The 22,972-nt window shown below is 47.3% G+C and overlaps 1 protein-coding gene across 2 annotated transcripts in view; it reads right to left on the reverse strand.

Moving 5' to 3' along the window:
• The window catches only part of LOC140387499 (WD repeat-containing protein 72-like), a 510,520-nt gene that overhangs the window by 195,987 nt on the left and 291,561 nt on the right, over window positions 1-22,972 (reverse strand). For both annotated transcript variants that reach the window (XM_072470674.1, XM_072470672.1), the window contains exon 16: window positions 7,885-8,729. In XM_072470674.1, the coding sequence (XP_072326775.1) occupies window positions 7,885-8,729 (845 nt within the window). The remainder of the gene's footprint in view (window positions 1-7,884; window positions 8,730-22,972) is intronic.

Genomic DNA, 22,972 nt, shown 5'->3' on the forward strand with positions numbered 1-22,972 from the left:
AGTTTGGCACCCGTGAGAAGAGGACGACCTCGAGTCAGACCCCCAATCCGCCAACCCCTTTGCGACCCTGTTCGCAACAGAGAACTGAGGTGTCCACATGATGATTTAAAGGAAACACTTGGGGAAAAGTGTTGTCCTTCCTGATGGAACCTGCAGGATGTTTTATGTTGTTTGTATGTTTGTTTAAGTGTTGTTCATCCGACAGGAGAATTATTCTCACCGTCACACACCCATTCACCTGAAACCTTTTAGCTCTTTCCAACACACCCACCGCGGCCAGACGCTTGTTCAGCGGAACTAGCTTATCTGCAGATACCTGGTCAACAGACCAGATGCTTGTTCAGTGGAACTAGCTTGTCTGCAGACACTTCAGCTGGTACTGGTTCAAGTGCCAGATGCCCGATCTGATTTGACGGTAGAAGCAAAGCAGCAACCCCACCATGATGACTACATTTTTGCCCGTTCTTGTCGGTTGCTCAGGCAGTGGAGAAACGGCGTGAGACCCGCCCTGCCTGGGAACCCCCCGGTTGTCAAAAAAAAAAACGCTCGGATAGGGGATATACGGTATTGGTAGCCGTCCTACCCGGGGACTCCATCCAAATCTTACCAGTCGCGGCCCATACGCACCTCATTCGACCTTTTCCTTTCAAAACAGTTTTATTTATTTCGGCGACCCTTGGGTTGCTGCCTCATGATATTTACATCCAGGAACATTTGAATGATAAACTTAGCACTGGTCCACCATTGGGAAGTGTGCCGCGTCCTAACATTTGTTTTGAACAAAAAAAATGGGGGAGTCACATATAGTGACCAATTATAAGGGTTTAATTGGCCCCAAGAAGGACAGACACACTAACATACCGGATATTATACCAAAGTAGTTAAAGATACTATGCTTGTTTTACAGAACTCCAGAAGCTCCAGGACCGGAGGAAAACAGAACACAAAGAAAGAAAAAGAAAGAGGACAGCCATGAGGCCTACTTTCATCGTGATCAAAATTTTTATGATGAACATTTGGTTGCGCGGGAACGAGGACCCCATTACTCCCAAAGGAAACCCACGAAGATACGGGCAGAAAGCCCAAACACCACACAATCAGTCACCTATGGCTGTAATTGAACATTGGCATTGTGAGGCAGCAGTGCTAACCACTGTGCTACCATGCCAACTCCTTCTGGAAATCCAAGTCCATGACATTTACAGGTGACCCTTTATCGGTTTACTTCCTCAAAAGATTCTAATTAATTAGTTAAATATGATTTGTCTTTCACTAACGCTGTTCAAATTTGTGGGCAGCACGGTAGCATTGTGGATAGCACAATTGCTTCACAGCTCCAGGGTCCCAGGTTCGATTCCGGCTTGGGTCACTGTCTGTGCGGAGTCTGCACATCCTCCCCGTGTGTGCGTGGGTTTCCTCCGGGTGCTCCGGTTTCCTCCCACAGTCCAAAGATGTGCAGGTTAGGTGGATTTGCCATGATAAATTGCCCTTAGTGTCCAAAATTGCCCTTAGTGTTGGGTGGGGTTACTATGTTATGGGGATAGGGTGGAGGTGTGGACCTTGGGTAGGGTGCTCTTTCCAAGAGCCGGTGCAGACTCGATGGGCTGAATGGCCTCCTTCTGCACTGTAAATTCTATGAAATTCTGAATTTCTAAGTATCCTGCTATAACTTCCTCAATAATAAGACTCTAACAATTTACCTACGACCAATGTTAGGCTAACTGGCCTTTTGTTTCCTGCTTTCTGTCTCCCTCCTTGCTTGAATAAAGATGCTACATTTGCTTTTCTTCCAATCATCTGGGACCCTTCCAACCTCTCAGGAATTTGGGAAGATTATAACCAATGCGTCTACTGTCTCTGCAGCCACTTTTTTTTAACTCATAGTATGTAGGTCATCTGGCCCTGGGGACTTGTCAGATGTTAGACTTAGTCGTTTTTCTTTTCCTTAGTGATGGTGATTGCTTTAAATCCCTCGCTCCTGTTCACCTCTTGATTTTCAAGTATCTTGGTTTTCTAAGTCTTCAACAGTAAAGACAGAGCATATATATTCAACGCCTCTGCCATTCTCTTGTCTTCCATGATTAATTCCCCAGACTCTCTCTCTGGAAGACCAACACTAGCTTTAGTTACTGTTTGTCTATTTGAATACTTGAAGAAACTGTTACCATCTATTTTTATATTACTAGCTAAGCCGTCTCTCATAAACATCTGTCACCCTCTTTATTTTTTAGCCATTATTCTTTGGTTCTTAAAATTTGACTAATCCTCTGACCTACCCCATACCTTTGCAGATTTGTACAATCGCTGGATTTGCCCCTCCCGTTCACGGCAGGCAGGCTCGGCGATGAGAGAGGAAAGTACCCGAGAAGTCCAAATTTGCATTGTACATTGGCGTGAAAGCTTGCCGCAACCTTGCTCCCCCCCGCCACCCCCCCCCGCCCCCACCACCCCCACCCCCCCACCCACCCCGCCACCCACCCACCCCGCCACCCACCCACCCCCCACCCCCCACCCCCACCCCCCCCCCCCCACCACCCCCCGGGCACCCCCAGGTCGGGCTGCGTTCCTCACATTTGACATCGAGATCACCATTAGCGTACATTCACATCTCATTATTGGGTCCATATGCCATAATCATAACCCCCGCGGGCTGATGTCAGAACGTTGCAATTCACAACTGGCTTCAAACAGCGTGCTCATGACAAGCACCAGGTGGAGATTGGAGGTCAATGCAGCGCTCACGAAGCGGCTCCGTGTAATCAGGGGGTTGACTCGGGAGTACCGGGGTCTGACTCCAAAGGAGACTGAGGTAACACTCAAGGGAGAGCAAAATGACACTCAAAGGGTCCTGGGGTAACACTCGAGGGAGACCAGAGTAACATTCAAAGGTTACCGGGGTAATACTCCAAAGGGGATAACACTGGAAGTGTATCGGGAGTTGTATGCAGTGTAGCTAAGGCCTAGTCGGGGCACAGCAGAGGTTTTACCCTAGGGTATTGGGGTTTGATTGCGAGGTACATGGGCATAGTCCCGGGAGGCCAGGGGTTTGATCCTCAGGGTGTGTGTATGACTCCTACATTCTGAGCCGCTCTCAGACTCCAGACGTGTTCCAGGGTCCACAGAGGAAATGAGGTTGGCTAATTGGGGGCAAGGACTACTCACTGAGATGGCGGCTGATGACACCTGTGTGGAGGCCACGGAGTGCTACTGAGGCCAGATAAAAAGAGGTTGATGCTGCAAGTCGCACTGTGGCGGAGCAGACCACAGGGTTACTGAAGATGTGATTCTGGTGCCTGGACTGGTCTGGTGGAGCCCTGCAATGCAATCCACAGAGGCTGTCAAGCATTGTGGTCGCTTGCTGTACCCTTCGCAACCTGGCGCTGTCACGGAAGGAACAACTGAGGAGGAGATGGAGGAGTGGCACACTTCCTCCGACGAGGACGTCAAAGGGGACAAAGCTGAGGAGGTCCTCAAGCGAGAGGATGTCGGCCATTAGGCAATGGCGATGTCCACAAAAGGCAGACAAACTCGGGATGCGCTCATTGCCGCTGGATTCATGGAGGGTGATGAGGACGTCCAGTGAGGCACATCCCATTATTTTCACATGACTACTGTAAACATTGCTCTCCTATCTTACTGATGCAATGCACACGCTCTGTGATAAGGCTCCTGCCATGGGAATGCAGCGGTGGTCAATAACTCCTACATTCCAGGGGAATGATGACAACTTGCAGTGGGGACAGTCCAGTTATCCTCGCAGAGCTCTGCGAATATCTGACTCCGGTCTGGCTGATGGCAGCTTGCTTGCTCTCAATGACCAACGTCGTATCATGGCGGCACAGCTGAGAAAGTTCCACCTCTCCTGATCTTACAGCATCCTTCATGACCTGCACCGTTGAGGTTCAGTGTCACTGGAGGCTGAGGCAAATATGGGGGGGGGGGGTAACTGTATGTTCAGTAACTGTGAAGGGAATCTTGCACAAAGCACATGGAAGACGCCCGGGACTGAGCATCGTGTCCTTTTTCTGTTGCCGAAATCCAGTTTTCAGGTCGGGGCTGCATCATCAGAACAAAGAGCCATAGACAAGGTGCAATTGGTGAGAGTTGATTTACAGAGGTGTATCTTGTCTATACACCGAGAGCTTCTTAAATTTTCTGACACTACCATTATGCCTTAGTGTATCCCCAGGATCCGCAGTGAAGATGGAGACAACCTGCTGTCTGCCATGCCCTGTTAACTGTGATGACCTTGGTGGATGTCCTCTGGAGGTACCCAGCCTGCTTTCCAGGTTCTGCTGGGTGGCAGTGCCACACTCCTCAGCCTCTTGAAGCTGGAGCTGCGGCAGTCACAGGAAGAGGGAAGTCCCGAGTCATCTGGGTGGATGGCCCCAGGTCGTACATCAGCTGATCCTCCTACCTGTGGGTACCCGAGGCCCCTAGCTTCCCTCCTTGGGATAGTGGAGCAGCTGGAATGAGCTCAAGAAGCGCTGCCATCCTCTGGCGTTGACACTGATCGATCCCAACAAGTACCTGCACCATGGAGTGCATATCCTGCAGCGGTGCAGGATAAAGTCTTGCATCAAGGTCTCCATGGTGCCAGCTGTGTTGACCTCGTTGCTTTGCAGTATCAGCACTATCACCTCAGACATAAGGTGAACGGAGTGCTCCAGGCAGCCTTTCAATCCGAGGAGTGTACCAGGCATCCCTTCCTGATTTTCCCAAGTTTGCCTTCGGAGCTCCAGCAACTGAGGATTGACCGAGTCCAGAGGTTCGTCATCCAGTTCCGGTGCAGCCTGTCCTTCCTGTACAGGTCCCACCTCCCCAGAAGACATTCCAGTGATCCATACATCTAAAGCCCGCCCTCCTACACCAACTCTTTAGCCACGTGTTCAACTCATGACTATGATCTGCAGGTCTTCTTTGGCAAATCACAGATTCCGTCTTCTGCATTTTCCTTCAATTCCCTCTGACGTTGTCCACTCCACAACAGATTAACACATGCAGCACTACCTATAGCAGTTAAAGTGGAGAAACACCTTCTGATTGGCCAATGCAATGTGGCAGCATTCAGAATGCCCAGCTAGTACTCTCACCTGTAAGAAGCAGGAAGCTTATTTAAATGTTTCAATCAAGGCACTCTTTTTTGGCACCACTGAACAGGCAATCCCTACCCACACTGTGTTCCAGTAAAACAAAATCATCCAGTTGCTTCCCAGCGTGTTGTAAATGTACCTTCCCCAATTATCTTTCCAAATATCTGTCTCTTGAAGTATAATATTATCATATCTGTCAAAGCAGAAGGCTAATTTCATAACTCTTAAACCATCAACAAGATTTGTATTTACTGTTAGGTAGCCAGCTTATCATCTTGATGATAAATGCTTTTCGAAGATATTTTCCAAGTATTTCTCAAGAGGTTGTCCTTTTAAAAGGGAGTTGGTGGCCGAGTGGTTACGACACTGGTCTAGTAATCTAGTCTAATGTTCTGGGGACATGGGTTTAAATCCCACCATGGCAGCTGGTGGAGCTTAAATTCAAATAATAAATCTGGAACATAAAAATGTTAGTATCAGTAATGGTGACCGTGAAACTATCATTGATTGTTGTAAAAACCCCATCTGGTTCACGAACATGCTCTCGTGAAGGAAATCTGCCATCCAGACCCTTAGCAAGATGGTTGACCCTCACCTGCCCTCTGAAATGGGCCACTCAGTTCAAGGGCAATTAGGGATGGACAACAAATGCTGCGAGCGATGTCCGCTTCCCATTTAAGAAAACAAATTGTCCTTTTATGCTAAGTACTAAATATCAATAAAATAGAAATAGACAGGGTGTATTTGGGTCAAAAGCTCTTTCCAGTGTTGCCCCCAGCACACTACAGATTTTGCACGATTAGGGGAGAGAGCACATCTGCAGATTGCCAAACCTGAAACTCCTTTAGCTGTTGCTGTCGCTTTTATAAGTTCTTTTCTTTTTGAAAAATATTTTATTGAGGCATTTATATATTTGCACATCAAACTCAATCACAAAACAAAACAAGCCAATAGGGCTGCAAATAACCAAATCAACTAAATACCTAACACCCCACGCTTTTAGAAGTTCTGTGCAATCTGAATAACTAGGTCGCTATAAAAACTTCACTGGCTAGTGTTTGATAACATAATGATGGGTGGAATTCTCCAGCCTTCCGGCCACGTGGTTCTCAGCTGTGAGAGGTGGAGCGCCATTCGCTAGAGGCCGCCCTGTTTTCTTGCTCCCGCCGCTGTCAATGGAGAATTCCGCCCGCTGCGTATTCAAACTTAATGTCACGCTGAAAAACTCCTTAAATGATGTGCCCTCCTTAAATGTGCAGATATGAGATGTTAATCCTAAATTGTTCAGTGGAACGGTTCAAACTGACTGTGTGGGATAACCTGTGAAGTCAATTAAGATACTTAGCACAGTAAACATAAAAGGAATTGCTTGTGACCCCCAAGGCCGGAATTTCTGACCATTCGCTGGTGGCGGGAGCAGAGAATTCCACCGCCAGCGAGCAGCGCGTCGCCTCCCGCCAGCGAGAAACATGCAGCTGGGAGGCCGGGGAATCTCGCCCCAAATGTCTGACAGATGAAAGTTGTTCTGAGCCCATTAGCTAGATCTTGTGACCGACTCGATATCTAAATGGAATATTAGAAATAGCTGATGTACACATGTGTTTATCCGCCGGAAATTCCTGTCCCCACAATTACCATGGAAGCGGCCTAAATAAACCTGCCACACAGACTCCGACAAAGATGGTGCTTCATTGTTGTGTGGCACCTTTACATGGGCCATTCTTGTTCTGGGTATGGGCACTGGAATTTATAATGGAAACATAAACATTGTACATCGGCATGCTCTGATGCCTTGCCTTTCCCCTTTGGGTTACACTTGCTCTTGGCACCCCATAAGTATCACCATGGGAGACTGAGTAGTACTGCAAAAATGCAACACACGCAACAGCAATTTCTAGCCATTATCACCTCAGTTTGAATGGTATCCTCTGAACCCTATAAAACCACATAGTCATACTTAATCTAGAGGACTAGTTCCACCATCTCATGACCCCCATTGGGGACATATAATTGAAGTGAGTATAGGATAGAGTTAGGACAATAACACTGCTATGCACCTTCAACAATCTATGCTCTCTTCAAATGTGATTCCCTGCTGAAAATACAGGGATAGGGGAACCACCCAGTATATTTTATGGCATTTATAAAGTACTTATAAAATTATGTTTCAGGAAAGCCAATTGAGTTTTCAAAGTAGTTTCAATTTTAGAGAGCCCGAAAGAACATTTCAATTTTAACTATGCTGTTATTGAATGGCTATTACATTTACTAAGAGCAGATTTCATGCAATAAGCCACGCAATCCATTGTCAGAAATGCCATTTATGTCTCATGAACATTTGAAAGAAAAATTAAAATCTAAGAGGCTGGATGAAGGCTCTCTGATCTTTTGTGCTTTTTGAATATGAGGAAGATTTGCAGGAATTTTACTGACTAACCCTACGCTATAAGGGTTGAGTAGAAAATTACATTTATTGAAACTAATATGCATTCCTTTACCTTAAGGGAGTAGAAAAAAAAACTTATTAACAGTTAGTACATTCTATTCACTAAGGAGGCTACCATCCAGGGAGATCTCCGTTAATTAAAGCACGATCGATATTCATAGCAATAATGATCAAACACCAAAATGAATGAGCAAGGGGTAATTCAAGGATTTTCTAATCACGGTCTCTTCTGTTAGCAGGGCTACAGTTGTAAATATTCTACATCAAAAATGCTTCACTATAGACAGGGGCTAAGATTTAATCACACCTCTGTTGTATTAGAGGAGTGAACTCTACTGATCTTACCTCATTGTGCAATGCGTTTCATTTCCCTTGGACAGAAAAGGCATTTTCATCTGTATGTTGACTAATAATATGACAGACAGCAAATAGGACGTCATTTCTGACTGAAAGTTTCCTTCTGCTCCATCATTCAGGGTCTCCGCCATTGAGACAGCGTGGGCTTGGGTAATGTTTGAGACCTGCTTTGCGAGTTCCACAACTTTATTTGAAATCTTGCTGCAGAATACACAGTCCTTTATCACCTCCCGATTGACTTGATACCATCCCGGCAAAAGGAGAGACAAGTAATCATCCTGTGACAAAAGGCCAAAGGAGACTGGACAGCGAGGCTCAAACATGCCCAGATGCTTCATGCAGAGTTCATCCAGATCTCTATCCACACCCCAGGGGAAGAGGCAGGAAATTAGTAACTTTGCTGTGTCTCGGGCCATGTTAACATCCATTTTTTTCACTGCTGATGTTGCAACCCGTTTGGCACCCTTGGGTTTAGTTTTTTGTTTGCTAATTCCAGCACCTTCCCTCGCAAGTCCATTTGTATTATTCTCACTGTAAAATAAATGCTCACGGACTGAATCTTTCACCGAACCATTTGTCTGACATGGGGGTGCGATTGTCTTGTTTCTTTTTAAGGACATTGGTGGTTTTTTCCCATCAATATTAGTTAGTCTCTTCAATGTCTCATGGTTTTGGACGGCATTCTGCAATTTGGGTTCTTTCCCTTGATACACGAGCAGCTGTTCACAAATGGCGCTGATGTCAAACAGTAGAACGTGGATCGTGCTATCGCTCCATTTTGTCTTCACGGGCAGCACGGTGAATGGCTGCAGTGTCGGTTCTGGAAACGCAGACTGCAATTTAAAAGCAAAAATAGTGGCTGTTGAGATGAATCGTGAGAAAATACCGAAGGCGGAGAGAGGGGGAAAATGGAGGAAAATAATGGCTTGATATACAGTCACAAAGCATGCAATGTTACCTTAGGTTTGTGAAAGAAATTTTAAAAACAAATCAAGTGGGCTCCCTTGATGACCAGAACTGGTCTACGATCTGCACTGAATTAACTCATTTCAGCCAGAGGCATTGCAACTGGCTGAACTGCCCCAGCATTAGTGAGGGTTAAAAAACGGTGAATGATCAGACTGTGCTCCTGCTTCCAATTGCTACCCAGCAACCACTGCTGAAAATGACTGTTTGTGGATGGGGCGTGAGGACAGGATCGGTTTTAAGCTCTAGTGTTCCTCGCAGTTGTGTGATATGCAAACACTCAATGTCAAGGGTTAATAGTAGCCACTTGGGCGAGATACCCTGTAGAATTGTACTTTCCTGGGGGTGGGGGGTGAAAGGGAAGAGAGATAAAACTCGTAAAGGAAGCTGAGTAGAAAAGACTTAGCAAAACATTACAAAGGAACACTTAGCAAAATCATCAGCTCTTATCGGTGTGATATTTTAACTGAGGTTTAACGTATTAAAATAATGGGCTGGTGCTCAAGTTAACACAAGACACAGGAATGTCATATAAACACATTAATAATTATGCATTTTTAATGCCCGAGCCATTTGCACTCAAGACATGTGTTCTAATTATTTTTCATAAATTGACTTGAACTTTTTAAGCCAGGCTTATCCTCGTTGTGATCGCACACTGGAAGCTAACAATCAGCACAGATGCTGTTCCTGCAGTAAGCTCTACATCAGCTTTTCAACGTATGCCCCCGCCTTCCCTCCAGCTATGCTGAGACAATGGCTAGCAGCTTCCTCCGCTACTGAGCTTGTGTGAGCCAACACTTGTAAAAACATTACCATTGAGCTCGGATCATAATTAACCGCAGCCTTATTTTGACCAGCAAAGTCACTAATGAACCTGACCAGCGAAAAACCTGTTGGAAAGCCCAAGTCAACAGGGCGTAAATAATAACTACCTATATATTTTACAGTTTAAAGCTTCATTCACACGGTGCTCATTAGAAAGAAAAGTTTACCTTGATGATGCAATTTGGCAGTTCACGATCACCGCTAAATATTGATGCCCGTGGCTTGCCTGTGGCAAGTGACAAATTCTTTAATTTCAGCTACATCAATTTCAGAAATTCTCAAAACATTTTGCAACAAATCTTGTGGCTCAAGTGGTCAATATTTACAACTGATTTTAATTTGTTTCTCTTCCGGGGTCTATTATGTAAATAAATCTTGTGTCGTTCACTGGTGCAGTGGTCAAGTCCATTAAAGAGAATGCTGCCTTTTCATTAATCATATAGGACTTTTAAACCTTTGTGAAGCACAATGTTGAAACTACATGCTTGGAGTTTGAAATGATTGGAAGAATATTTGAGGGGAGACTATTATAATGCATGTCCGGGAATAAAAATATATATGCCTTGACCTCGACCTCGGATGGTTCATCAGCTCAATTTCCAATTCAAAGGTCATGAGGTCATATCCCAAGGCTATTTGTCACTCAAAGTCGCCCACCTCATGTGGACGGTGTCTGTCAGATCACAGCCAGCCAACACTGGTATAGAAGTCTCGTATAGTAACCAAACCTTCCATTTGAGAAGGGAGGGGGAAGGGGAAAGGGAATCAGTTGAGCGCCATTTGATTTATCGATCCTGCCCACCATTGCAGAGTGATGTGGGAATAACTGTGGAGGAGCGGCTGGAAGCTGCCACTTCCCGCTCCAATATTTCCAAACTAGGGGGGAGGTGGCTGGGATGAGCAAAACCAAAATGGTCGGAGGTTTGTGGCGTAACTGTGGAATGTTCTTGCGCGGATGATTGAACACTTAATATAGTTAGAAAAAAGGCATCCAAAATGTAAATACCAATCATTTCTTCATTCTATTCTCGATAATATTTTCAGGATACTTCCATTTCTTTCCGGATCCAAAATTATTTATGTTTCTGAGAGCTGGACACAAGAGAACTAAACCACATTTCTCTTTCAACTGAGCCCCTCAGTTTCCTGAGATGAATGTCAAGTGTGGTTGACGTGGAAAAGGGTTAAATTACTAGTGCAGTGTGAACCTTAACTGTTTCTCTCCTCACATCCACCTAAATGCCCATTCTGTCACCACAATGGTAAATAATGTAAAAATACTTCAGATTATTGAATTAAGCAACTTTTTGAAAATCTCTCTCATTTATTCTTTCACAAGATTGTGGGTGTCACTTGTTGCCCATCCCTAATTGCCCTTGAACGGAGTGGTTTGCCACACCTATCCAGAGGGCAGTCAAGACTCAACCGCATTGCTGTGGGTCTGGAGTCACGTGTAGGTCAGACCAGGTAAGGATGGAAGGTTTCCATCCCTAAAGGGTAATAATGGACCAGATGGGTTTTTACAACAATGGTTTCACAGTCACCGTTACTGAGACTAATTTTTCCATTCTCATTATTATTGCTTGAATTCAAATTCCACCAACTGTTGTGGTGGGAATTAAACCCGTGCCCCCAGAATATAAGCCTGGGCCTCGGGATTATTAGCTCAGTGGTATTATCACTACGCCACCGTATGAGCCTACATATTAGTTTGTGTTGTATTGCACTTATAACAGCAAAATGTAAAGTCCACTGGTGCTATGTGAGTAAGGCAGCATTGAAACATTTGACAAAGAGTCATCCAGACTCGAAACGTCAGCTCCCTTCTCTCTCCACAGATGCTGTCAGACCTGCTGAGATTGTCCCGTACTTTCTGTTTTTGTTTGAAACATCCCACTTCATTCGTCCATAACCAATGATTCTCAGTTTCCTGAGCTTTACGGGAAAAAAAATCTGGAGTGCCCCATTGGATGCCTTGCACTCAAATTATCCAGAAACCAAACCACCATGGGACAATAGACAGCAGCATTATTAATATTTAAATCAATGTATTCAGTAAACTGTGTACACTTCATTTGTCCATTTTGGGCTTTGAGAATGATAGAGAAACATATGAATGATGCATGAATGGCACAAGGTGCCAAAATGATTGGAGCAGCTCAGGTGCTTCGCTAAATGTATCTTGCATGAGAGTCTGCTACATTGGTGCTCCAGCCGGAACACTGTCAATTTCAGCATCCTCCTCTGGCCTTGATTCTGTCCTTACATTCCTCCTGGTCAACTCTTCGGCCCCTTTGTATGGTAACTCTGTAGAAGATGCGGCCCCCAATAATCAGAACATTGGGTATGTAAGGTGTCTCCAATTTATTCGAGCACCTGCAGGGCTACTTCAAGATGCCAGTAGCATGCACAATAATGTTCCTGCCGGGTGCAATGGGCCTTATTTGATCTGTGCTCTACCTCAGTCTCTTGCTGCTGAACAGATGTCATTAGCAGGGATTAAAAATAGAATCCCTCGATGTTCATGGAGGGATCCATTCTTATGGACAGAAGTACAGACACTGCATGGGTACAATCATCCAGTGCATTTACGCAAAGCAGCAATGGAATGGAATTATATTGTTCACACACACTCTCGCTTTGGCCAATGACATTAGCTCCTCTGAATAGAACAGTTTCCCTCGCTAATACCTCTGTTGGCAGCGAATAACGCTAATTCCATCTGTAGCCTGGAGTACGTCAAAATAATAAGGAAGCCCCATGTATGCTGTAAGTGACCCGAATGTGGACTGTCCTTCCTCCCTAAGACACTGCTGATGATTCAGTTCCCCGTAGCTGGGCACACTGGATTGTGGTAGATCCGGACAACATGCTGCTGATGCCATCATACTTCTCCGCCCTTGCTTTAATTCCAGATTGCCCGCCAAGTCAGGTGTTAGGGCCATTGAGTATCTGACCAATAGGTGACATTTATTTGTTTCTTGGTCTCTCAGTGATAGCAAAGGCTCCTGGATATTGCCAATGGTTCCTGATCTTTCAGACTCATTTCATGTGAGTGTAAAGGAAGCATCATGTGAGCAATGCACAAAGCTGGGAATAGATTTTGCTCTACCACAGTGATGCCAATATTAATTAGATTACTTGCACCGAAGCATTCATCGAGCCTTCAGCACCTTAAGTTTGGCCCTAAGTAAGTTTGGTGCAGTCCTCCCCAAATTGCCAAATAGGCTGAGAGCAATTCTGATATCATTTTGGGGCACTGAAATACACAGATTGAAGTAATCCAAAATTGACATGCTTCATATTGTCAGCATTTGCCCAGTGACTTCCAAACCTGAACTACTCGCTGCGTGGAAAAAGTTTTTTCTCACATCACATTTGCTTCTTTTGCAAATCCACTTTAAATCTTTGCCCTCTCATTCTTGAACCTTTTATGAATGGGAACAGTTCCTTCCTTCCCCTCATGATTTAGAACTTCTAACCTCTCCAATCTATCCTCATAACTGAAGTTTCTTATCCCGGAACCATTCTTGTAAACCTCTCTTGCACTCTCCCCAATGTGTTCACATCCTTCCTATGGTATGGCGTCCAGAACCATATACAATATTCCAACGGAGGTCTACGTAGTGTCTTGGATAAGTTCAGTATAGCCTCCTTTCTCTTGTACTCTACGTCGCTATTAACAAAGCCCAGAATACTATATCCTTTATTAGCACTGCTGCATCATCGTGCTGGGACCCGGGTTCAATTCCGGCCTCGGGTGACTGTCTGTGTGGAGTTTGCACGTTCTCCCCGTGTCTGCCTGGGTTTCCTCCGGGTGTCCAGTTTCCTCCCACAGTCCGAAGGTGAGCTGGTTTGCTAGGTTGACCATGCTAAATTGTTCCTTAGATGTCCAAAGCTGTGTAGGTTAGGTGGGGTTATGGGGTCACGAGGATGAGCTGGGGCAGTGGACCTAGATTGGGTGCTCTTTCAGAGGGTTGGTGCAGACTCGATAATCCAAATGGCCTCCTTCTGTACTGTAGGGATTCTGTTGAAATATAACTGCTCTCTCCGCCTGTCCCACCACATTGAGCATACAAATCGAATCGAACACACCAGAGCAATACTGAGGGGATGTTGCATTGTCTGAGGTGCCATCTTTCCAATGAAACATTAACCTGTGTCTCTGCATAACCTCTCAGCTGGCCGTTAAAAAAACGGTACTATTTCAAAGATGAGCAAGTGAGTTAACCGTGGTGTCCTGACTAGTATCTTTCCCTCAGTCAACATCACAGACAAGGATTATCTGATCATTATCCAAAAGCTAAAAATTGGCTCGGTTTCCTACGTTGCAAGAGTGACTACAGTTCAAAAGTTCTTCATCACTTTTGGAGGGCCGATGGTTATGAAAGTTGCTATATAAATGCAAGTTTTTCTTTCAGGTTGGTCAAATACTTGCCAATATGAACTGGAAGGTTACCGATGTAACATGTCTGTTCATAACACCTATCCATGCTGTGGTAGTCTGTGTAGAGGTATTACGGGACCTGGTAATGCTGGAACACCATTGGTAGATATTGTATGTTTCCTATTGGTCAAGCTGCATGGTAGCTCCGCCCAGCAAGGCGGGGTATAAGAGCCCGTGCCGCCCCAGCAGCCTTCTTTCTGTACCTGAGCTGCTGGGGGAAATATCTAGCTTATTGAAGCCTTCAGTTGGACTACAACCTCGCTTTAGTGGTAATTGATCATGCATCAATTTAATAAGCTAGATTTAAAAGGATGGAGCTCCGAATCAAGTCGGAGTGTCTGCAACTCAGCCCCCACGCGGCAAACTCAGCGGCAACGTTCAAGCACTGGCTGGCGTGTTTTAAAGGATATCTCGGAACGGCCGAAAACACACCCACAAGAGAACAGAAATTACAAGTCCTGCACTCGAGGGTGAGCCCGGAAATTTGCACCCTCATTGAGGACGCGGACGACTTCGATGCAGCAGGGAGCTTCTAAAAGGACATTATATTTGCCTGGTAAACCAGGTCTACGCCCGACATCTGTTAGCAACGAGGCGACAAATCCCTGGGGAATCGCTGGAAGAATTCTACCATGCGCTCTTGGCATTGGGGAGAAACTGCAGCTGCCCGCAAGTTTCGGCGAGCGACCACACTAAACTCTTGATCCGGGACACTTTCGTGGCAGGTATGCTGTCCTCCCAAATCAGCCAGCGACTGCTGGAAAAAGACACCCTAGGCCTCAAGGAGGCACGTGCCCTTGCAGGCTCCCTGGATGTTGCCTCCAGAAACGCCCGCGCTTACGTTCCCGACTGCGCGGCAGCTCCCTGGGCACGTGGAACCCCTCCGCAGTCGACCCCGAGACATCCCCCCACTAGCTTGCGCTGCAAGGTGGCATGGCAACCCCGGGGGGCCCCGCTGCTACTTTTGTGGGCAGGCCAAGCACCCCGACATCCACCTGCAAGGGATGCGGTAAAAAAGGCCACTTTGTGGTTGTATGCCAGGCCCGTGCAGTTGCCGCGGTCTCCGGCGGTGAATGCGGACCGCCACGACAAACCTCTCCACGGTCCTCGTGCAGCCAGCGGGCGCTGCCATCTTCCTCCTCCAGGGCCACGTGCGGCCCCCGGGTGCCGCCATCTTGTCCCGCGGACGCCATGTTCGATGGATGGGCGCCGCCATTTTGTGCACCCCCAGCCATGTGCGACCAATGGGAGCCGCCATCTTGCATGGACTCCCAGGACCCCAGCTCGGCTGACCGCACACCGCCCGAAGAGTACACTCAACTGCTGCGATTAGCCTCGGTGACCCTGGACCAGTCCCGGCCTCGAACACTCTCAACTGCTACAACAACAGTACTAATCAAAAATTTCCGGCTCTACGTCCTTCGCCACCTCTGCGTGGCCACACTCCTGGGTTTAGACTTCCAGTGTAATCTCCAAAGTCTAACTTTCAAATTTGGCGGTCCTATATCCCCCCTCACTGTCTGCGGCCTCGCGACCCTCAAGGTCGATCCACCTTCCCTGTTTGCGAACCTCACCCCGGATTGCAAACCCGTCGCCACCAGGAGCAGACGGTACAGTGCCCAGGATCGGATCTTTATTAAGTCAGAGGTCCAAAGGCTACTGAGGGAAAGAGTCATTGAAGCTAGCAACAGTCCCTGGAGAGCTCAAGTAGTGGTGGTAAAGACTGGGGAGAAGCATAGGATGGTCATCGACTACAGTCAGACCATCAACAGGTTGGACACAGCTTGACGCGTACCCTCTCCCCCGCATATCCGACCTGGTAAACAGTATCACGCATTACAAGGTCTTCTCCCCGGTGGATCTTAAGTCCGCCTACCACCAGCTCCCCATCTGCACCAGTGACCGAAAATACACTGCCTTCGAGGCAGATGGGCGGCTCTATCACTTCTTAAGGGTTCCCTTCAGTGTCACCAACGGGGTCTCGGTCTTCCAGCGCGAGATGGACCGAATGATTGACCGGTACGGTTTACGGGCAACATTCCCGTATCTCGATAATGTCACCATCTGCGGCCACGACCAGCAGGACCACGACACCAACCTCCGAAAATTCCTCCAGACCGCAAAGATCCTTAACCTTACGTATAACAATGGAATTATAGGCCCCGACCCTGAACGCATGCGCCCCCTTGTGGAGTTCCCCCTCTCTCACTGCTCCAAGGCCCTGAAGCGCTGCCTAGGGTTTTTCTCTTCCTATGCCCAGTGGGTCCCCAACTATGCGGCAAGGCCCGTCCCCTGATCCAATGTCGATAGAGGCCCGCCAGGCCTTCAGCCGCATCAAAGCAGACATTGCAAAGGTCACGATGCACGCCATCGACGAGTCGCTCCCCTTCCAGGTCGAGAGCGATGCGTCCGCCGTAGCTCTGGCGGCCACTCTCAACCAAGCGGGCAGGCCCGTGGCATTCTTCTCGCGTACCCTCCATGCTTCCAAAATCCGCCACTCCTCAGTCGAAAAGGAGGCCCAGGCCATAGTAGAAGCTGTGCGACATTGGAGGCATTACCTGGCCGGCAGGAGATTCACTCTCCTCACTGACCAACGGTCGGTTGCTTTCATGTTCGATAATGCACAGCGGGGCAAGATAAAAAACGATAAGATGTTGCGGTGGAGGATTGAACTCTCCACCTACAACTACGAGATCTTGTATCGTCCAGGGAAGCTAAACGAGCCTCCTGATGCCCTGTCCCGCGGCACATGTGCCAACGCACAAGTGGACCGCCTCCGAGCCCTTCACGAGGACCTCTGCCACCCGGGGGTCACTCGCTTTTTCCACTTTGTCAAGACCCGCAACCTGCCCTACTCCATAAAGGGATCAGGACAGCCACCAGGGACTGCCAAATCTGCACGGATTGCAAAGCGCACTTCTGCCGGCCAGAGAAAGTGCACCTGATAAAGGCTTCCCGTCCCTTCGAACGCCTCAGCATGGATATCAAAGGCCCCCTCCCCTCCACCGACCGCAACACGTACTTCCTGAGCGTGATTGCCGAGTACTCCCGGTTCCCATTCGCCATCCCCTGCCCCGGCATGACCGCAACCACCGTCATCAAGGCCCTCCAGGGTATCTTTACACTGTTCGGGTTCCCCGCTTACATACATAGTGATAGGGGGTCCTCCTTTATGAGCGACGAACTGCGTCAATTCCTGCTCAGCAAGGGCATTGCCTCGAGCAGGACGACCAGTTACAACCCCCGGGGTAACGGACAGGTAGAGAGGCAGAACGGAACAGTCTGGAAGACCGTCCTACTGGCCCTACGGTCCAGAAATCTCCCAGTCTCCCGCTGGCAGGAAGTCCTCCCGGATGCCCGCCACTCCATCCCGCCACTGCTGTGTACCACAACCAACCAAACACCTCACGAACGTCTCCTTGTTTTCCCCAGGAAGTCCTCCTCTGGGACCTCGCTCCCGACCTGGCTGGCAGCTCCTGGACCCATTCTGCTCCGAAAACATGTGCGGGCGCACAAGTCAGACCCATTGGTCAAGAGGGTTCATCTTCTCCATGCTAACCGCCAGTACGCCTATGTGGCGTACTGCGACGGCCGACAAGATACGGTCTCCCTACGAGACCTGGTGCCCGCCAGAGCCTCACGCACACCCCAGCCACCAGTCCCACCCTCCTTTCCACCAGTGCACCTTCCAGGAGGATCGGTCCTCCCGCCGGCCCCGTCTAGGCCCCCCCACCCACCGACGCTCCCCGCAGACGCTCCCTTCCCAGGTCAACCGTTTTCCCCACCAGCGCCGTCTAGGGGTGTCGAAGCTGCCACAGAGATCGAGGCCACACTCCCGGAGTCACAGACTCCCGAGCCTCCACCGGAGTCACCACCGAAGCTTCAACGATCACAGAGGACGACCAGGGCCTCCGATCGACTGATTGCTTCATTTTAAAATGTATGGTTAATTATGAATCTGTAAATAGTTACAAAACGCTGTACGGAGGTTTTACGGTACCTCCATAACTATAATTTCTACCACGTTACCATGTTGCAATATCAAGCCACCACCCCTGCCGGACTCTTTTTTTAACAGGGGGTGAATGTGGTAGTCTGTGTAGAGGTATTACGGTACCTGGTAATGCTGGAACACCATTGGTAGATATTGTATGTTTCCTATTGGTCAAGCTGTATGGTAGCTCCGCCCTGCAAGGCGGGGTATAAGAGCGCGTGCCGTCCCAGCAGCCTTCTTTCTGTACCTGAGCTGCTGGGGGAAACATCTAGCTTATTAAAGCCTTCAGTTGGACTACAGCCTCGCTTTAGCGGTCATTGATTGTGCATCACATGCCAAACCCAAAAGACGTCTACCTAAGAATACTGGTCCTGAATTCCTTCTCTCGCACTTCATCAGGGCAGAGCACTCGGAACTTCAACCCACCTTCAGCTTTCTGGGGGTGCGGGAATAGAATCCTGACTCTATCAGGAGTATTTTGCTCATGGTGTAACTGTGGAAGGCTGTATAGATTGACTTCCAAAAAAACAATTGCGAAAATTCGGCATGAACAGATGCAATTTAATCATCGTGGCAATGGTTCCCTATAATCTCTGAGCGTCGATAAGTTGGTCACGGAAACATAGGAAGCAAGGCCCAACTGCGGAAAACTTGGATGGGATGTTGCTGGGATCTGTGGGACACAAGTGTTACAAGGTGGATCTTCAAGCTGGGGATTCTTTCTGAGAAGAACGACAAGAATAATTTATAGAATCAAAGAACTTGCTGGAAACTGTGGAGAAACCCCAGCCTTAAAGACGGCGACTGGAAGTGATCTGAAAAATACAATGGGTGGAATTTCCTCTTTTTGTTGACAGTGGGGGCGATTCTCCGAGCCCCGTGCCGGGCCGGAGAATCGCCGCAACCACGCCACGATACCCCGATGCCAGCGCGCAATTCTCCGAGGTGCGTAGAATCAGCGCCATTTGTTTGGCGCGCGCCGACCGCGGGCCGCTGGAGGCCGATTCTCCGGCCCGGATGGGCCGAGCAGCCGCACGGATCCGACAGTGTCCCGCCGGCGCCCCTAGTAGGTTCTCGTCACCAGTTCCCTGGTCATAAAAACCTGTCAGCAACCCCAGCGGTGTGACTTTCAAAAGATTACTTCCACACAAGGGGGCATTTTACAGCGGGGAGGCCAGCTTACTGTATTAAATTAATTTCTGTCATTGCGTGGCTGGAATACCGCCGCATCACTTGGGGTGGGGGGTGGCAAGCAAAAGGGGAAAATCCTGCTGGCGCAAAAGCTGTTTTGGAACTCCCTCTCGATTCTCTGTCCCTGCTGTCATTTCCGTCCCCCGAAAATGGGGGTGAAAATCCTCCCCCCATCATACATACACAATGATCTAGGAAAGGTAGCTACAGAGCATCATGAACTAAACCATGATAGTAGGACAAGGACACAGCTTCAAACTAGTCAAAGGCAACCATTGCACCCATGTCACAAAGGTCTTCATGGTGAACAGTGATCAATATATGGAATGAAATCCTGGTAGTGAAGGCAAAAAACATCAATCATTGGATGTAGTGATGGGGAAACTGTAGGTTTCTCATGAATGGATTCGACCGTCTCAATTCTGAGATCAAATAAGGATACGTCAAAAAAGTAAAATTTAAAATATTTTACACCATTTTATCAGCATTAGGAATGACGTTTTAGGGTTGATCTAAACCTCAGCTTCTCATGGAAATAAATGAAAAGGGCTTGGTTAATATGTGAAAATGGAGAGCTATCCCTCAGGTCTGGAGGATAATGAACACTAACTTGATAGTCATTAAGGAATGAGGCATAAACCAAAAAAAAAATGACCAGTTATTCCAATACCAGTGATGTGCACTGAAGCGCTTCATCTCACTTGAAGAACTCAACAGTTGTTTATCTTCCATAAATCTGGAAATATTTGAGGAGATACTTCAGTTAAAAGGGCTACTCAAGAGACAGAATTCACTTCAATATTTAAGTGGCATTTATAAAGTTTTTCATGAGGCTATGCTCCTTCATTTTTTGACTTTCAATTGACTGGGAATTTTGCAATCTAAACTGAGAGAAAATTTCTTAAAATGCACGGACATATTCCAAAGTGAAGGTGAAAAACAAAACAAATCACCCTCAGGGGAGAGTGTGAAGAGAGAGACATTTTGTATCATCCAGACACCCATCGGAACTTGTCTTTGGAAGTGACATTAAAATGCAAAGTACTCATATGGAAACAATGGCTGCCACAGACACACAGAAATCCTCTTGAAAATACACAATGGGTGGAGTATTTCAAGGAAAGGCTGCCCAGTCCCTTGAGAAAGATTGCAAGTGACAGGTGGTGTCAAGAAAGTCTTCAGCAGAGGAAACAGGCTGAGGGTTGCTCACTTACCCTCTCTATCTTCTGAATAAGTGTGTCACCCAGTTTAAGAAACTAACCCTATCAGAAATCTACCAGTGAACTGAGGTATGATAATAATTGCAACATCTTCTATGTCTAAACATAGCCAAGAAACCAGCTCATCCAAATCAGCTGCAGAGTTTAAGGACATGTGAGTGTGTGTTTGTCATTGTGCCGTACATTACAGAGAGGCCTTTCAGCCCATAGAACAAAGAGCACAGGAACAGGCCCTATCGGCACTCCAAGCCTGTACCGGTCATGATACCACCTTTGGCCAAACCCCTCAGCACTTCCTAGCGCTGTATCCCGCTATACCCATCCTATCCATGTATTTGTCGAGATGCCTTTTGAATGCCGTGAAAGTATCTGTTTCCACAACCTCCCCTGGCAACGCATTCCAGGCACTCACCACCCTCTGTGTAAAAAATCTGCCTCGCACATCTCCTCTAAACTTTGCCCCACGGACCTTAAACCTATGCCCCCGAGTGACTTACCCCTCCACCCTGGGAAAGAGTGCCTGCCCATCCACTCTATCCATGCCCCTCATCATCGTGTAGACCTCGATCAGGTCGCCCCTCAACCTCCGTCGTTCCAATGAAAACAGTCTGAGTATATTCAGCCTCTCTGCATAGCTAACACCCTCCAGACCAGGCAACATCCTGGTAAACCTCCTCTGCACCCTCTCCTAAGCCTCCACATCTTTCTGGTAGTGTGGCGACCAGAATTGTGCGCAGTATTCCAAGTGCGGCCTTACCAAGGTTCTATACAACTGTAGCATGACTTGCCAGTTTTTATACTTATAAAAACACCCTTCTACTGCTACCCTCTGCCTTCTATGACTGAGCCAGTTCTGTATCCATCTTACCACCTCATCTCTGATCCCATGTGACTTCACCTTTTGTACCAGTCTGCCATGGGGCACCTTGTCAAAGGATTTACTGAAGTCCATGGAAACAACATCCACCGTCCTCCCCTCATTAATCATCTCTATCACCTCCTCAAAAAACTCGATCAAGTTAGTGAGGCACGACCTCCCCTTCACAAAACCATGCTGTCTATCGCTAATGAGTCCATCTGTTTCCAAATGAGAAAACATCCTGTCCCTGAGAATTCTCTCCAATAATTTACCTTCTATCAACGTGAGGCTCACCGGCCTTTAGTTTCCAGGATTATCCCTGCTACCTTTCTTAAACAGTGGTACCACATTAGCTATTCTCCAGTCCTCTGGGACCTCACCTGTAGCCAATGAGGATACAAAGGTGCCAGTCGAGGCCCCAACAATTTCCTCACTTGCTTCCCTCAGTATTCTGGGGTAAATCCCATCAGGCCCAGGAAACTTGTCTACCTTAAAGTCTTTTGAAACACCCAATACCTCCTCCTTTTTGCTGTCAACATGACCCAGACTATCCACACACCCTACCCAAGAATCATCTTCCACAAAGTCCTTTTCTTTGGTGAACACTGATGCAAAGCACTCATTTATTACCTCAACCATTTCCTCTAGATTCCCCCCACTGTCCTTAAGTGGTCCAATCGTTTTCCCTTACAGATGAATAAAAAGCTTTGGGATTCACCTTTAATCCTATTTGACAAGGACTTTTCATGACCCTTCCTAAAAATTCTATCTTCCCGCTTAAGTACCTTCCTAGTTTTTTTATACTCCTCAAGGGTTTTGACTGTCCATACACCCTTCTAGACCGTACAAGAGCCTCCTATTTCTTTTGGACGAGGTTCACAATATCCCTCGTTATCCAAGGCTCCCTAAACTTCCATACTTAGTCTTCAGTTAGGAAAATGACTTACCTGAATCCTAATCAACGGTCGCTTGAAAGTCTTCCACATGTCCGATGTTGATTTACCCTCCAAAAGCCACATCCAATCCAAATTCTTCAATTCCTGTCTAATGTTATCGTAATTTGCCTTTCCCCAGTTTAGCACCGTACCCTCGTTCCTATCCAAAAGTACCCTAAAACTTACGGAATTGTGGTCACTACTCCCAAAATGTTCCCCTACTAAAACCTCAACCATCCAGGCTCATTCCCCCATACCAGGTCCAGTACTGCCCCTTTCCTACTTGGACTATCTACATATTGCATCAAGAAGGCTTCCTGGATACACCTTACAAACTCTGCCCCATCCAAGTACCTAGCACTAAGTGAGTCCTATTCAATATAGGGGAAATTTAAATCCCCTACCACAACAACCCTGTTATTTTTGAACCTATCCAAAATCTCTCTACCTATCTGCTCCTCTATCTCTCACTGGCAGTTGGGGGGCCTGTAATAAACACCCAACATTATGATTGCCCACTTCCTGTTCCCGAGCTTTACCCAGATTGCCTCATTGTTTGAGCCCTCCGAGGTGTCCTCCTGCAGTATGGCTGTATCTTCCTTAACTAGTAATGCTACTCCCCCACCCTTTTACATC

This window comes from Scyliorhinus torazame, chromosome 12, assembly GCF_047496885.1.
Source record: "Scyliorhinus torazame isolate Kashiwa2021f chromosome 12, sScyTor2.1, whole genome shotgun sequence".
Taxonomy (NCBI): Eukaryota; Metazoa; Chordata; class Chondrichthyes; order Carcharhiniformes; family Scyliorhinidae; genus Scyliorhinus; species Scyliorhinus torazame.